The sequence below is a fragment of the Symphalangus syndactylus genome, chromosome 2, assembly GCF_028878055.3.
Source record: "Symphalangus syndactylus isolate Jambi chromosome 2, NHGRI_mSymSyn1-v2.1_pri, whole genome shotgun sequence".
Taxonomy (NCBI): Eukaryota; Metazoa; Chordata; class Mammalia; order Primates; family Hylobatidae; genus Symphalangus; species Symphalangus syndactylus.
The window spans coordinates 15,903,688-15,921,045 of NC_072424.2; the positions used below are offsets into that span (position 1 = coordinate 15,903,688).

The 17,358-nt window shown below is 51.6% G+C and overlaps 1 protein-coding gene across 1 annotated transcript in view; it reads right to left on the reverse strand.

Moving 5' to 3' along the window:
• Positions 1-17,358, reverse strand: part of HTRA1 (HtrA serine peptidase 1) — a 53,242-nt gene that overhangs the window by 6,075 nt on the left and 29,809 nt on the right. The window contains exons 4-6 of the mRNA XM_055246645.2: positions 1,954-2,148; positions 1,438-1,470; positions 70-184 (exon numbers count right to left, since the gene is read on the reverse strand). Coding sequence (XP_055102620.2) covers positions 70-184; positions 1,438-1,470; positions 1,954-2,148 — 343 coding nt within the window. The remainder of the gene's footprint in view (positions 1-69; positions 185-1,437; positions 1,471-1,953; positions 2,149-17,358) is intronic.

Here is a 17,358-nt window from a genome sequence, read left to right on the forward strand (position 1 = left end):
AGTCCCAAAGGGCAGCTGAGCTTCAGGCCCAGTCTCCGGAGTCCCCAGGGCTGTGTGGGCCTTACCTACCTTTGGCCTGTCGGTCATGGGACTCCGTGAGGAACTTTTTAATCTTATCAGATGGGATTGCAAAGGAGATTCCAGCTGTCACTTTCAAAGTGTTAATTCCAATCACTTCACCGTCCTGAAAAGCAAGAAGGACACGGCTTACTGAATCGTGAAGCTTTACCGGCAGGTACACACCCAAAGAGAATATGCATGAAAGAATCCCTGAGCTATTTCAGAGATCGAAGTGGGGAGATGCAAGGAGGGGATCCCCGTTGCAGCAGGGAGAGAGGCATCAGGACACCCAGGCAGCGTGAGCCACGCGCAGCTGTGGAAGAATCACACACACTCCAGGTCGGCACTGGGTGCTCACCTCACAGTAAGCACAGATAGTTTCAAATGCACGATGTTATTTGCTCCTGTTTCACAAGGAATACGTTTCCAAAGGCTCAAAGTCCTTTAGGTGGCTGCCCACACCTTCCTGCTTCTCCCATTTCTAATGATCTTAAGATGACTCTGCTGACTTCAGGGGGAAACAACCCTAGAGCTTAGGACTGTCATGCTTCATTACCAGCAAAGCCATCTCCACTCCATCCCCAGGGTGCTGCACGGGGAGGCAGAGGGCGGAGCTGGGAGCACAGCTGCCCCTCTGCTGGGAAGGGAAAGCTGCCAAGCGGGGATACATCACTCCGTGCACACTTCCCACGAGTGCTGAGATGTCAGTACCTGATGCCAAGGCACCATCTAGGAGGTGCCATCACACTGGGCCTTGCTAAAGACAGCCCCTATAAATGGCCCCAGAGCTGCCCTCTATAAACGGCCCCAGAGCTGCCCTCTAGCTCTGATGGTCTGTGTTCTAAGGCTTCACTTTTTCTGCTCAAGTATTTAACGGTAGACTTAAGTGATATCTTTGTGGGTGGGTAACTCCCCCGCATTCCAGCCAGGCCTTAAGGGAGGATTCCTGGCCAAGAGAAAGTGTGTATGAGCCCAGCCGGCTCCTTCACCAGCCCAGGAGATTTAATTCAGAGGAGGCGCTTTCGGTGACTGGCCAGCACTTTTGGTGACCTTCACCTTACTCCTGCATTGGCCCTGAATTTCACGGTGTTTACCTGTAACTCTGAGACACAAGTGTGTTCTCTGGCATCACATTTCCAACCCTCACCTCCAGCCTGCCTTACTCTTTCCAGAAACGATCCGTAGGGTCATTTGCAAGCATGCAGTACATTTACAGAGCCATTTTAAAGGAATTTGATAACACGCTTTGGCAACCTTATGTTTGAAAAGACCCCCTGCCTCAAAAACAAACAAACAAACAAACAAAAACAAACAAACAAAAAACAACGTGTACACAGATAAAAACAAATGACCTAACATAGGTTTAAAAGACCTTACCAGGTTCACTAACGGGCCTCCCGAGTTTCCATACTGCAATTAAACAGAAATGAAAAGGTTACAAATTGTGTCATAACATGGTCCAATCTATGTCCCTGCCTGGCCGTCTCCTGAGCATGGTGCCTAGAGTGGGGGGCATGATTCTTCTCTGAGATTCATTCCCATTAACCTAATATTTTGCTGGAAAAAAATGACCTTAACAATTTTCGGAAAGTTTTAGAGGTGCCGTAAACAGGGAGATTTTCTCTCTGAAGCCCAGAAGCCAACTGCAATCACCCTAAAGCACCCAACACAACTTCTTCCTCCTGGGAGGAGGCTGGCTGTCCACCTGCTCCAGTGTCACTGAACCCGCCGTGTGACCCCTGCCGTGCTGCTGGCACTAGAATCCACATGGCTTGGTCTAGTTCCATCCCTTCACGCAGACTACAAGAGAGTCAGGGGCTGAGACCCATGCTGACTCCTCTCCTCTGGCAAAACCCTGCCCCAGTCCCCACCCACAGAGGGACAGAGGCTCACGTTGATGATGGCATCGGTCTGGATGTAGTCCATGTCTGAGTTCCGGAGCCCCAGCTCTTTGCCGCCTCGCTGGGTGGTGCTCACGATCCCGGTGGTGACTGTGTTTTGAAGGGAAAACGGGCTTCCGATGGCGACCACGAACTCTCCCGGCCGCAGCTCAGAGGAGCGGCCAAGCAGCAGGACAGGCAGCTTGCCCTGAAACCACAACGGCTGGCGTTGCTGAGTTGGTTTAATTTAACCAAATGGGTAAAGGCACAGGTACCATGGAAAATCAAGCAGGGGCAGTGACGGGCCATTTGGAAACACCAGGCCCAGTGGGGAACTGAGCTCACGACTGACATCCCTTTGCTGCGGGCAGGACCGGATTTCCCTCCCACCTGTAATCCACACATTGCAAGCTGTGCAGGAGCCCGTGAACACTGAAGCCACACACACACCAAGGGAACCGTGGGGAGGTAACTGGAGGCCAAGTCGGGGTCTCATCGCATCTTGAAGCTATCAGCACAGACTCACTCTGAAACCTTGAGGCCAAGAGACAGAGGAAGACAACATGAATTTAGGGTTTGGGGTGAGACTGCCTGGGGCAGCCCTAGAGAACCAAGCCCCAGGGAAGGATCCCAAGCTACAGGCGATGAAACCTGCCCTGACTCATCATGTGCACATCCGTCCTGAGGCCTGGAATATTTGGGGTGCTCTGCGGGCAGGAATTGCACTGATTCAGGTGCACGCCTATGCTGAGTACAGGGCCACACTGGTCAGTGGCAGGGATGGAGCATGGGGACAGCAAGGCCTCCAGGACCCAAGACAGCAAGACCCAATAGGTGGGCTGTCTCTCCTCTCCTGAAACGGCCCTCCGCCAGCCACCTGTGCTCCCTGGTCTGGGCGGGCTAACTGGCCAATTCCAGAAACCCTGATCTCCAGTGTCCCACAAAGGCCAGGCAAAGCCAGGAGTCCCAAAGATTCTGCACAACAAAATGGAACAGAAGTCAGCTCCAGGGTCACCCAGGCGAAGGAGCTGGAGGGAACCACAGAACGGCCTCCCTAGCTCTATCGGGGAAGGCATCGGGGCCCCTTCCCTCTCTGCCTTCCTTGGAGCCGAGCAGACCTCCCGAGTTCCTTCAGCCTTTATTCACTTAGAATGAGCAGCTGCCCTGAACAACATGGACCAGGCCCAGAAAGCAGAGAGCCACCCCAGCCCTCGTGGGAACTGCAACTCCAGAGCCTCACGTTTGTCTATCTCAACAAAGAAAGAGCCAGGGGACCAGTGGGGTGGGACAGGTGGAACCCAGGGGTTACTTGAGCCATCTCCTCCGCCAGGGATGGAGCAGACACTAGCTGATGAGGTGGGGTGACCACCATGCCCATTTAACAGATGAGGAAACTGAGGCTCCAAGAGTCTGGGTGACTTGAGACAGAGCAGGGATTGAAACCTGAGACTGGGACCAGAAAAACAGACTTTCTCGTCCACTACACAGTGCCACGCCACGCCACAAATATCCCCCAACACATACCAAATAAGGAAGGTGCTGGGTGAGAAAGCTCACAGAGGGAGAAAGGGATATGAAGACAGGGTCCAAGACCTAAAACTGACTATACGAGACTGAGGAAGAGGAAGGTCCCTCAGATCACAGATACCAAGAGGACCAGGAGAGCACTGTCCATGGTCAAGGGCACACACCTGGGGCCAGGCTGCATGTTTAGATCAGGACCTGAGCTTACGACCACTCAGGTCTTCAGTTTTGTCATCTGGAAAATGGGACCAACCTACAGCTACCTCAATGGTCCACTGTAAGAATGAAGCAACTTAAGATCTGAACAGCCCTTTGAATACCCGCTGGCTCCTGTAAGCATCATCTAGGTGTTGGTTTTGCTGTGAGCATCTGGGCCTGTGCAAATCCAACAGCGGGAACCACCAACCACCTTTCCACAGCCAGCCCGTGTCACCCAGCCATGGTAAAGGTCTGCCCTGACAGTGGGTGACCCTTTCCCTGTGGGGCTGCCTGAGGCTGCAGTGTGCAGGGCAGCTGCAGGGAGGTGCAAGCCTGCAGCATCCCTACTCAGCCCCACACTCACTTCCCACACTCCTCAAGCTCATCAGCATCCAGGAGCACACCAGCGAGCTCAGCGCAGCCTGTTTACTCTGGGCCTGGGCCAGTAGCCCCTGCCAGGCATGACTTCAGCACTCATGGCGTGCAGGCGGGGCAGGAGGCAGGGCTGGGATGTGCACTAGGCCACGCCGGTGGAGGTCCACCAGGGACACTGCCATCACCTCAGGCCCTGGACTGGCTGGAAGACCAGGCCTTTGAGGCCTTCGGGGCTGGGCTTGGGACAGGTAAAGGGACGGGGTGGCACAGGTTGCTGAAGTGGGGTGGCCTGGCTGCCCAAGGAGACAGACAGGAGGGAGGAGGTCAAACTAAACTCAGGAAGGGGGCCCAGCAGGCGTCTGCTTCACCACACATTGAAAACCCATCGGAAAGTTATGAGGCAGGGCTTGCTGTGGGGATCCTAATTCACATCTAACTCATCCCCTGTCCTTACCACCCATCGGCGCCTCCTAGAAAGGGAGGCAGGCCCAGGGTCTGTGTCTCAGGAGACCTCAGAAGGCAGAGAGACTGAAAGGCAACTCTCCTTCCAGCTCTTCTTTTCCACCGTCTGAGCTCAGGCCCAGAGGATGCAGCAAGGAGACAAACAGTTTTGCAGAAGCTGTGAGGCTGAGGCGGGGGAGCCCCCGGACAGGGATGGAGGCTGCAGGCTGCTTGCCCATGGGCGCTGCTCCCCTTGCTCCCAGGGAGGGCCAGGCCTCCAGAGGATGCTGCCTGCTACCGAAAATGGGGTCCAGAGCACCCCGTGGGCAAGCCTGGCTCAGTCACACTTGGGTGACCACATGGGCTTCGACAAGATGGACACCCGTGATGTGAACCCAGGCAGTCTCCCCAGAAACCAGTCCTCACCTGAACACAGACGAGGAAATGTGGCTACATAAGTGGCCATTTAGGCAAAGGCTGCACCAATGGGCACCACCAGTGATCATCTCGTTTACATTTTTATCCACTCAGACATTTCCTAGCTCATGAAGGGCAACCCTAAGACAGAAAAAAGCAAGCAGACACATGCGGCGGAGTGGGAAGGGGTCTCACATTGTAAACCCTGGATTTCTGTGAAAGGAATAAGCCTTTGCCTGGCAGGTGACAAAGTACTCTCATGGCACCCTTAGGAGTTGAGCTATATTTTCCCCCCATTTTAAAGATGTGGATACTGAGGCTCACAGATGGGGGCACTTCTCACAGGCGATAGGCAACCTGGCTAAACAAAAGAACAGGCTTCCCAGCTCTCAGACCCACACGCCCAGTACATGTTCACCCAGAATTCCAATCATAGGCAGAAATCTTTGCAAGGGAATGATGTGTTGCAGAGATGTTGACCAGGCCAGATTTATGGCTCTCCATGAGGTCAAACTGCCTTTTGGGGGTCACGGCCCCAGCTCCCCACAGGAGCCACTGGCTGCAGGAGCATCAGGCCCCTCAGCTCATTCCAAAGCCAGGTGGGGCCCATTCTCAGCCGTGAGCCTCACCTCGAGTCTGTCTGCTCAGCAGCTATACCTCTGCTGGCCAAATTCCTACTCGGTAATTGAGCATTTAATTCCATAGCTGTCTAGACATCAGCTCCACGGGGGAATGTGGAAGAGATGCAGCACAGATAAGGCTGGAAGCGCATAGCCACGGGCGCCGTGAAGCCCCGCGGGGCCCACGCATTCTGAGTCCAAGGCCTCTGCACTGCTGTCCCCAGGCTGGTTCCCGCGCCACCCACAGCAAAGCACCTCTGAGTCTCCCTTTAGAGCAGCACCAGCCACAGGCCGTCTTGAAGGTGGCAGCTCCTCTCCTTGGCCACTTCACCATCTCCCTGGAGCCCCACAGTGAGCCTAGAAGTAAACGGGGCAAATATCTGTCCTCCACTGACAGATGAAAAGGCCAAGGGGAAGAGGAGAAGAAAGAGGGCACGCGAGTCCCACTCCTCATGCCAGATCCTCACACTGCTGGGCGGAAAAGAAAATGCAAGCGAAGTGTGGGCATGACAGCAGTGAGGGGGCAGAAACAACCCATGGCTGCTCTCACAGAGCCCAGGCGGAGACCTCAGGTCCCCCAAATGAGCTTGTAGCTCAAGTTTGGCACAAGACCTTTGGGGACGACAGTCTTTCTGCAGTGAGCCCAGCACAGGCCAGTTCTCACAATCTCAGGAGCAGGGAGCCTGGGAGGCCAGAAGAGAGGGGGCATCTAGAAGAAAAACGTCCACTGGCCCCCAGCCTGCAGGGACTCACAATGCTAAATAGTGTCCTCTTAACACAGCCAGAAGCCTCTCAACAGAGGGACTTTAGGAAGACACGAATCCTCTAATGTCCTAGGCAGCCACTCAGGTAGATGTAGAAACAGCTCCAGTGAGGGTGTCAGAGTCCTGGCCATGAGCTCCAGGTCTCCCCATCGTATCTATGTAAATTACAAAGTCCTAGCCATTGGCAGGATGCTGGCCAGGTAGTGGGAGTAACGCTAACACCTTGGAAGAGGCTGGTCACAGCGTGATTAAAGATGGCTCTTACCATTCACGCAGATTACAACCAACAGACAAACAACAAGCAGGCCTGGCAGCATCGTTCACAAAACACTGCCTCCGTGAAAGAGAACTCTCTCAACAACCATTCAGTGGGTGTCTCCTATGTGCTTGGTGCAGGGAACATACGATTAAGAAAATCCGCCCTTGCGCTCTAGGCTTTTGTCTCATGGGCAGAGACACAAACAAGCCACCAGGACACAGAGCAGTAAGAAAACACAAAGTCCACCTCCCTCACCAGGGGCAGCTCAGCCCAGAGTCTTCCATAAGGGCCAAACACAGACCAGCACTAAAAATAGTTTGTGTGTATCAATTAGGGTGTTTTCAACGGCAAGTGACAAAAAAAAAACAACTCCAAATGGAGTATGTAGAATAGACATCTGTCCAAGGGCTGGGTGGTGCCAGGGTGATAACTCGAAGGCTCACAGACAGCATCAAGACCAAGGCTCCTTCCTTCCCTCCAACCAATCAACCTCAGCCTGTTCTCACAGCCACAAGACGGCCACCACCATTCCAGACATCACATCGAGAGGTGACTGTGTCCGTGACCATGCTGTGGAAGCATCTCTTCAGAAGAGCAAAGTCCCAAAAGCGCCCTGGCACCCTCCTCCTCGTAGGTCATCAGCAGTGTCCAATCAAGCAGTGACCTCAGCACCCGTTGGATGAGGGAACGTGGCCCCCCCTAACTGCATTGGGCCCTGCGGATTTGCCTGAGTCAGGAATGAGGTGGAGTCAGGGGTGGAACTAAAACAAACCCAGGGCTCTGCCAGCAGGGAAGGAAGTTGGAGGGTGAGCAACCATGAGTGTCATCCAAAGCCTGGGGAATATGGTTCATTTTAAGAGAAGATCCTAATACCAGCACTTAACAATGTTTAGAAAAGACTCTAGAAGTCCATACTCCTTCATGCATGTTTTTGTTTGTTTGCTTGCTTGCTTGTTTGTTTGGCGGGGTGGAGCAGGAGATGTCTGCTAATCTGCTTAAGAGGAAAACAATGGTCACAGCAGTTCTGTGGTGGTGACAGGCAGGTTCAGGTGATGGGAGCAGAGTCTGGCCAAGGCAGGGAAACCACTCCTAGGGCGCATGTCCAGCATCTTCCCAGAGCTTCTTCTGCTCTGCCAGGTATGCAGCCTTCACGACCCACCACCCTGTGGATGGGCAGGATGGCTTCACAGCCGTTCTGCTGATGAGGGGACTGCAGGCCCCACAGCAGGTGGGGGTGGTACCGGGACCGGGACCCTCCCTGACCCCAACCTCCACTCCAGGTGTTCTTCTCACCGGCCCGCTCCCCAGCTCCAAGATGCTCAGGGCACACAGCGGCCAGCAGGGAAACAGCTGCCCTTGTGCCCCGGATCACTCCACAGGGACAGAGGACCAGACTGGGTATAACACAGAGCAGGGCAAAGGGGAAGTTTAGGAAGAATCCAAGCAGGGGCCCACCACAGGAAGGGAGGGGAAGTCAGTGCACGCAGCCTCGGCTTTGGGGGCACTACGTGTGATGTGAGTTCCATAACTGAACCACAGATGAACCACAACTGCTGGAACTCCTCCAGGGCAGAAAAGCTGGGCCTGTGCTGAGTGAGGCCCCCAGGCTGACAGCGCGCCTCGAGCTCATTCTCCAAGATCAACCAAAGTGGGGCAAAAGCGAAAACTTAGGCAAAACACCTATGTGTATATGCGTACATGCACACACACACGCATACATTACCCCCTCAGGCTCCACATATGCTGGGAGAACACTGTCACACAGCAGGACATCTGGGCTGGGTCTTGGTCCTATATTAACTCAGTCTACGACCTTGGACCACTTGATTAGCTTCTCTGGGTTGCGGTTTTACCACCTCTAATATTAGGGAGTTGAGCCCAGTGATCTCCAATGGTCATCTCAGCTCTGACAATTAGCTATTCTTTATGGAAAACCTGGTTGCTTTCCAAAAAATCCATTAGCAGACAATAGTTAAATGGGTACGATCCAAACAGGCAACAGCGTCCCTAATAAATCCCTTTCTTCATACAACTCCCCAAAGGGGTCAGATGATCCCCGCAAACTTATACCGCTGCAAGAGGAGGGGGGATTCCTAGAATTCTCCAGATGCTGGCTTGGCCAGTAATCTTTCATAGAGGACTGTGAAAAGAAATGACCCATCAGTATTTCAGCTTCCTTCCACTCAGGGTTCTGCCTAGTAGCACTTGAGTGCTCATTCAATCTCATTCCCTGAAGCTTGGAGAAAAGAAAAATAAAACCAATAACACCAAAACCAAAGAAAAAGTTGGCAACTCTTTTTCAACCTAATAAGCCAAGTCAATTACTTCTTTCTCTCCTTTGAAAATTACTAAGTGCTCCTGAGTTACAAAAATATTTTTGTTGCTGAATCTGCAGAATCCACTGCATCATTTCCGGAGGCTGGGACTTCCAGGCTGGTCCTGTGTTGGTTCAAGTTTGCTTCAAAGGCTAACGTTGCAGCAACTGGCTGGGACTCAACTGAGTGATTCAATGTGCCTTCTGGAAACAGTTATGCTAACCTTTCATTTTCTTTAAAAAATATGCAGTGGACAAAATAGCACATCCTCCATACCCAGCAAGAAACAGTGCCATAGAACTTGCACACCTCCTAAGGAAAATCAAACCAGGCCGCAGAAGGGTTGTTTAGGGGGGATGTGAGCATCCAAAGACTTGCTTGAGGGACTGAGCCAAGCTGGGTAAGGAGGGAAATGAGCACATGGGCAGGGGAGGAACTGTGAAAAAGGGCGGGTCAGTGGACTGTGGACTCAGATGAACCAAAGATTTGCTGACTTGGGCTACTAAGGGGCAGGACCAGCTATAAAATTAGCAGAGCCCAGTGCAAAATGCAAATGCGGGCTCCTTGTTCATAAAGCATACAGAAAGCACTGTTAAAGGTACTAAAAGAGAAAGCTTTTTCCTTTCTTCCACATGCTGTCTCTCTCGACCTATCACAGTGTTTTTGATTTGCTAGTTATTACTGTGGTTATTTATGGGACAGTGAGCGCAGACACCAGAGGCCTCACGACTTGGCCTTGTGCCCACCAGCCCCTGGACCTCAGATTGCGCCCTGGCTGGGGGTGGGGAAGTCGAGCCAAGCATCTTCCCTAGGGGCCCACTCCTCCAACACATGGATAATGGATGACCCCAAGGACACTGCCACTTCTGTGTCGGGTGCATTAGGTACCTGGATCAGAGTGGCTTGACCCTGCCCAGTAGCCCACAGAACAACCACGGCATCATCAGCCTGAGCCCTGCACCACCAAGATGTTACGTGGTGCCCAGGCTGGAGCCTAGAACTGCCCTGTGCCTACACCCCTTCCAGGGATGGAGGGTAGCAATGACCCCTGCATAGAGACAGGGAAGGGAAGAAGGTCAGGTGGGGCTGGAGGTCTCAGGGGACCAGGGAGTGGGGAGGCAGTAGGAGGAATCCAGCCTGAGCTAAAGCCCCAAGTTCCCTGAGCATGCTCCATTAGCTCATAGGGCTTTATTCACAAAAATACAAATTCAAAGATAAAATTAAAACAGCGAGCTTAGGGCACAGGCCCTGTGAGTAGACGGGTCACATGCCCATACAGCTGGCTCTTCCAACTTCTCCAGACAGGGAGGCGGTAGACCAGGAATTCTCCAGATGCTGGTTTGGCCAGTAATCTTTCACAGAGGACTGTGTAAAGCAATGACCCATTGATATTTCAGCTTCTGTTCAGGGTTCTGAACAGCTTCAGAACCCTTCCATTCAGGGTTCCATTCAGCTTCCCTTCAGGGTTCTCAACAGCTTCAGAACCCTTCCTTTCAGGGTTCCACTCAGCTTCTGTTCAGGGTTCCGAACCCTCAGGATGGGAGCAGGTGGACCAGGGGTGAGAAGCTTGGGATTCAGATTAGAGAAGGTGAAGGTTATCAGTGATCACAAAGTCAAGGGTGGTTGCAGTGAGCAGAAGAGCCAGGGCAGGAGGGATGTGCCAGACGGGCACTGAGATCACCGACATATACACAATGAGAAGAACGGTGGGACCAAGTCGCCGTCATGTTTCTCCAACTGACATGTGATTACCACTGTCTAGGGAGGGGAGTAGAGAAGGTAGGATGGATGGGAGGGCAGCAGGGTAGAAGGGGTTCAGGTGGGAGAGATCAGATAAATGGGGAGATGAAGGGAGAAAAAAGGAAAAAGAGAAGGAGAAGGAGAACAGAGGACAGTGTGCAAAAACAGAGAGAGGGAGAGAGCACAAATGAAGAAAATGGAACGACTTTCCTCCTCGGTGTTTACGAACACCACCAAAACATTTAGTCTCCTTCACTCCATATCAGATGTTTGCCATTTCCAATATTCCCTTACTCTTTGGTGTTTAAACCACAAAATGTCAACAGTGCTACATGGGGGCCCAACAGCTAATGACTGTATATATTCGTGGCATCCAGAGGAGGAATAATATCGTCTTGGTCAAGTCCAACTTGTGTCTCCTCCATACATCAGCCCCTTTGATCCGTCCCCTTTCATCCACCAACTTCAGAGTGGCTGATGCTGCTACAACAACATGTGGCCATGGCAGATGCTCCATAAATATTTACAAAATCAATGAATAAGTAAATAAATGAAAGAATGAACCAGCCAGGTCTTAAAACATCCATTAGGATCTTAAAATTAGGTAATAACTGGGGTTAGCCAAGGCCTGGCACTTGGGTCTGGGTAACTGACTGGGTAACTGATGCAGCCTGCTTTTCAGCTGTCTATAGGCTATAAAGCTCAGGGCTCAGGGATGCAAAGGGAACAGCTTGTATCTCCCGGCTGTCATGGTGGGCAGTTGCTCAGTCCTACTCTATTTGGTGGGTTCAGAGTCCAGCACACAGCAGCCTCTCAGCATCTGCTGAACTGCACTGAAGGCACTCTGGCTTCTCATTACCCACAACCACATAGAGCTTCTTTGAGCCCCATATGCAAGGAAGTTGCCCAGGATGTAGCATTCTTTTCAGATTTATTTTAAAATGTTTAAAACATGTATAACCTCTTCTATATAAGAATAATTTGATATGGTCAATGACAAAGGGCCTTTTATAATAAGTTAATTCGATATATATTTACGACATAAAATGGGAACACAGGGAAGGCCAGTGGTTTCTGTGAGCTGCCTGGTAGATAAAGCAAAGAGGGAAATATCATGAGTCACATGTTCCCATTATCAGATTCTGGTGCTTTGTTTAACCAAAGGAACTGTTAATTCACATGTTTATTAGGATAATTAGTCCTCAATTCACCAGAAGGTCTTATTTCTCTCTTGCCACAGAAAGAGATCTGGATGGCTTTAGGAAACCAGCTATGGAACTGCATCAATGCTGCTATGATTGAGAGGTGATTGTATCATTGTGAATCTTTGTGCTTTCGAACTCCTGGGAGACTGACTACTTAAGACACTGGAGCTTTCCAGAGTGTGAGTAGGAACCCCAAAGAACCAGAACCAACAAGAAATGAGACAACACACAGAGAAACTAGCTAACCAGAAACTTGTTCTGGAGGGTTCTAATAAACTCACGAGGAAATGACAGTTTGCAATTAGTCCAAGATCCAGGTTCTGCAGGCTGAGCAGAAGTGGGAAGTTAAGCAACTCCATCTGCAACTCTTGTCACCCAACTTGTTTCCTTGGCTCTCACTGTCCTTTCCATCTCAGCTTAGATGTCACCCCCTCAGATAAGATTCCCCACCTACACTATCTACTGTCTTTGCAGCCCGATACCTTCTTCCCCTTCACTTGTTTGCTTCATGCACTGTACTTATTGCCATATTTACTTTACTTCACCCGTTTCCCACACTAGATCTTAAGCCTCATGGCTTTGCCCACTGTTGCTGCATCCTCAGCACCTAATAAGTATTTGGCCAAAACAGATGTTCAACACACATTGATAAAATCAGGGAATTAACAAGGAATCACTGAAAGAATGAACAAACTAGACCTTGAAAGATCCATTAGGATCTCAAAATTGGATAACTGCCAAATAGCTTGGAATTCTGACAAACTCCTTTCTAGCAATGTCACAGAGAAATGGACAAAAATAAGGCCTCCCTCTGCTTATTGTGGCAAGACCAAAGCTTCATCCCTGCAAAAAAAGCACAATCTCTGGCAAAAGAAAGGGCAAACAAAATCAGCTTCTCTTCCTGCTCCCCTCGGCCACCTAGTGCTTCTCTTCACTGGGTTCTTATGAGCATTCCTGCCTCCAGCCACTTTCAGCTCCTCTAGGACAAGGTGTTAATTGCCTACCACTGGGGTTGGCACTTTTTTTCCTGTAAAGGGCCAGGAAGCAAATATTTTTGGCTTCATGGGCCATGTGGTCTTCATCCCAACTATTTAACTCTGCTGGTGCAGAGTGAAAGCAGCCATACACTCTACCTAAATTAAGTGAGCATGACTGTGTCCCAATAAAACTTTATTTACAACAACAGATAGAGGGCCAGCTTTGGACTACTGGCTGTAGTTGGCCAACCCTGGACTCTAACACTCTGTCACACACTTGATAGACTGTCAAATGGAAGCAATTTGCATTCCTCTCTCAATGAAGAGGACAGGAGACATTCCTAAACAAATCCAGTCCCAACAACTTGGGAACTGCTTTTTCAGAACCATAAATAATAGTCTTAACCCAATTCCCTGAAAAGAGAGTGCCAGAGTGAAAAAAGGCATTACCATATTAAGAGAAAAATATAGCCAAAGAATTTCCTTGACAATCAACTAAGTTCTTGAATCCGGGCCAGAGAACACACAGGGGATCCAGTTCGGAGAGTTTGGGGAACTGAAACGTTTCCCATGCCAGAAGGAGCTGCAATCAAGAGCTTAGGAGCCACGTCCCCACCCGCCTCTGGACAAAGCCTGGCACTAAATAAAAGCCAGCTTCTACTTCTCTGTCTGGCTTCACATTCCCTCATGAAATATTGATTCCTGTCCCTCTAAAAATGGTAAAAATCAATACGGTAATAGAAGCCTCATAACGTCAACACCGTCTGTGGCATCATTAGCAAATGCAATGGTAGCCCTCAGAGTTCTCGGAGAAAAAGAAGAGACCACAAAATGCGCAGTACAGAAGGAGCGGGGGGAAAGAATCCAAAATGGAAAAACACAGAAACAAGAGGGGAGCTGGGGCAGTGCGATGCGCATTCCAGGCTCCCAGACTCTTCCTTCATGAGGATGAGTGACAGATGACTCCAGGAGAGGGCAGCGGGTGAGCCCAGGCCCTGCGTTCTCTGATTCGCTTTTGGACGAGCTCAGGCCACTGACTCAGCGCGTCTGACCGTCAGGTTGCCTGAGGAGAACCGGCATGAGTCACGGCAAGCACCACCCCACTCCACTCCCGGGCCACTGCCACGTCCCGGGGGGCTGCCTGAACCCCCCTCACTCAGCTGACTCAGGGAAGATTCGCCGTGTGCAGGGCCAAGTTCTGGTGGCCTGGAGAAGAGTGGCCTGCTCAGCAGCTCCTGGGACATGTAAAAGGCCCCAGGCCCCTCACCCGCAGTGACCCCCCTCTGAACTTGATGAGGATCAGGGGTGTCGGCCTTCCTTCTCGCTGCACCAGCCAGCACAGCAGTTAAGAGGACCCTCTGCAGGCCCAGTGGCCCCAGCGCCCAGAGGGCTCCCTCTCTGGCCACTTCAAACAGGTCTGTGGGCAGCATCTGGCCTGAAGGTGGCCGGGGGGCTGGGGGGGTGGCACAGGCCTACAGGGGAGGGAGGAAAACCACCTCACAAGCCTCAACAAGGCCGTTTTCAAATATTTACCTGGTTGTTGGCGTCAAGGAAAAGCACCCACAGGAAAGCTCACTGTTTCACCAGCACTTTCCGTTACCAAAGACCACAGACCTGCTGTAGCCCTGACAGGACCACACGTCCATCAAACTCCAGGCAGGCAAAGCGGCGAGGCAGGGGCGTCTGCAGCCAGCCTGCTGCAGGGTCATTTCCTCATTGAATATAGGAAGGAAGCTCGATGCGGGAGCCCCAGGTGCCTTCCCCTCAATTCCATCCACGTGGCGGATGCCCTTGCTTCCTCCAGAGCAGACAGCTGTGAACGTCCTACTCGGAACAAGGTTGCCAAGCACCTCCTACCTGAGGGCCAACCAGCTGGATGTGCCCCCAACCCTGCAGTCCAGCTGCAGAGATGAACTTCATTTGACAAATGAGTGAGGCGACTCTACATTGTGATAAATAGACGAGGAGGGAAAAACCAAGAGTGGAATGCAGTTGTCCCTGGGGTGATGTGTCCCCAAAATAAGGCAGTGGGGTTGAGGGGACTGGGGCATGAGGCGCTACCTCACACAGCAGGGTGGGGAGAGATGTCTAAGGCAGAATTTAATCAAAGGCCTGAAGGACGGGAAGGTTGGCTGCATGAGGAGCTGGAGAGGGGCGCTCCTGGGAGGGGAACAGCCAAGGCCCCAGGGGACAGCCCTGGCCTGTGGGAAGCAACCAAGGAAGGGGTGTCTGAGCAGAGCAGGTGGGGTTGGAGAAAGGAGGGAGGAGAGGAAGGGGAGGAGGGTCAGAGAGAGGGAGGGGTGCCGAATCAGGTGGGGCCCTCAAGGTCCTGGTAAGGAGTTCAGATCTCTCTCAGAACAGCAGGATATCTGCAAAGGCTGTATATAAAATGGGAAGGACATGATTCCAAAGATGCTTTTCTCCAAGTTTCTTAATCGGCACAGCTGGACAAATAGCTGTAGCTAAAGTAACTTTCCCTCCTACCTTCTTCAATACATCCCATTACCTCTGCCTTGTACTCCAGCCTGAAGAAACCAAACTGCTCTCTTTTTACTTTTCTCTCTCCCTGTCCCCACCCCTGCCCCCAAACTGCTCAGGAAAAAAAACCCCACAGGGACAAAATGCCACCATTGGATGAAAGCTTGACATATGCTGCACACAGCCAGTGGCTCATGTTAAACACATTTGGAAAGAGTTTGTAACTGCAGCTGAACTAGTTTGCCCTCAAAGCTGCTTTCTATTAACATGTTTACACGCACACTGTCCTGACTTTCTGCAGCTGGGATTCCCTCCCCAGGCAGGCTGGCCCCAGTCGTGGGTCCCAAGGAAAGGGGAGTTTCAGATTTGGGCAGAAGCATAGAAACGGATGCCCGGCCGGGGCTACGGGTGGACACCTTCTCCCCTCCTGCTTGGAGGGAGACAGCAGGGCAGGCAAGAGGGGGCTGGTCCGTGAGTGTCTCCCAAAAGCTCTTCCGGGTCCCAAGACTCAGCAGGCAAAGTGAGCGCACACGTGTCTGCTCAGCAGTGAGAAGCAGAAAAGGAGTCATTTGGTCACAAGCCCAGAAACATCTCTGGCAACTTCAAGCCACTAGAGATGTGAGGGGAGCTCCAAGAATGGGAGGAAAAGCAGATATTAAACTGGACTCAGAAAGTGCAAGAACTCAGGCAGTGCTGGGGGCTCAAGGGCAGGGGCTACAGCAGCTTCACCATGTTGGTCTCTGTAGGTGGCATCCAGCTTCACTTTGCGATTCCAAGGGGAGCCTCTGCTTGCCCTAACTTGGTCGTGTGTCCACTCCTTGGCCACAGAGGGTAGGACACCATGACCGATGGTCCTACCTACGCTGTCCGATGACGGAGATGTGAAATGCTGGCTGCTGCTGCCAGAAAAAGGGGTCAGTGGGTGGCAAGTGGACAATGACCACAGATGTCCATGGTAATTTTTATTTCAGTGAAAGTCTCAAGAATATCACGTTTACAGCCACGCGGTGGCTCACACCTGTAATCCCAGCAATTTGGGAGGCTGAGGCTGAGGCAACATGGCAAAACCCCATCTCTACTAAAAATACAAAAATTAGCCAGGCATGGTGGTGCACGCCTGTAGTCCCAGCCACCCGGGAGGCTGAGGCAGGAGAATCACTTGAGCCCTGGAGGTGGAGGTTGCAGTGAGTGGAGATGGCGCCACTGCACTCCAGCCTGGGCAACAGTAAAACTCTGTCTCAAAAAATAAAAATAAAATTAAATAAACATGTTTATGAAGGACCATGGAGGCCCCTCCAAGTGAAATCAGGACGCCAGGGGAGGAGCTGGGCCCAGATGATAAGCCACCAAGTTAGTCACTGGGCCCACGGATGCAGCAGGCAGTCCCACCAGCTTCACTGGGTTACTCTTAAGTGGCTTTGGGGGAGGCTGGGCCACAGTCTCATAGGACAAGGAGCCGTGTAGGTGATTTTCATTCCTCAAGCACAGTTTCTGCTGGTTCTGTTCTGCTTTCTCTGTTTTCCTGATCTCTTTCATCCTTTTTGTTATCCCTAAGATGACACAAAGCAAGGCCAGCCAGAGCCTCCCCCGAAATAACCCATCATCAAAACAAGGGAACAAAAGAGAAAGAGCTGGAAGAGATGCTGTTACTCTCCCTACTTTCAACTACTATCAGCAAAAAAAGCAGTTTAGTCAGTGGAAACCAGTCTTTTGTGTGGGTGTCTGCAATTTAATATCCTTTCATTTCCAATTCCATTTTGAAAAGCCACATCAGTTCAATTTTAAATTTGAAGCACCCTTTCTTGGGGGGCTTGAAACACATGTCAAACAGCATGCTGCTGGCTGAAGACCTAAACTCCCAGGACAGCAGGAGTCAGGTCAGACACACTCTGCAAAGCTCATCTATTGAGATCGTTCACGTCTTGCCAGGACATGCCAGGGATGGCACGAGGAGACAGTCTCCACCTTGGCTCAAAATCGGAAAAGAATATCCCCCGGCCAGAAGCAGCTGCACGGTATGTGCCCACGCATTCCAAACACGAAGTTACTCAGTGGGGGCGGCGTCCAGACCAGAGCCTCGCCTGCACACAGCCCATGCCCTGCTG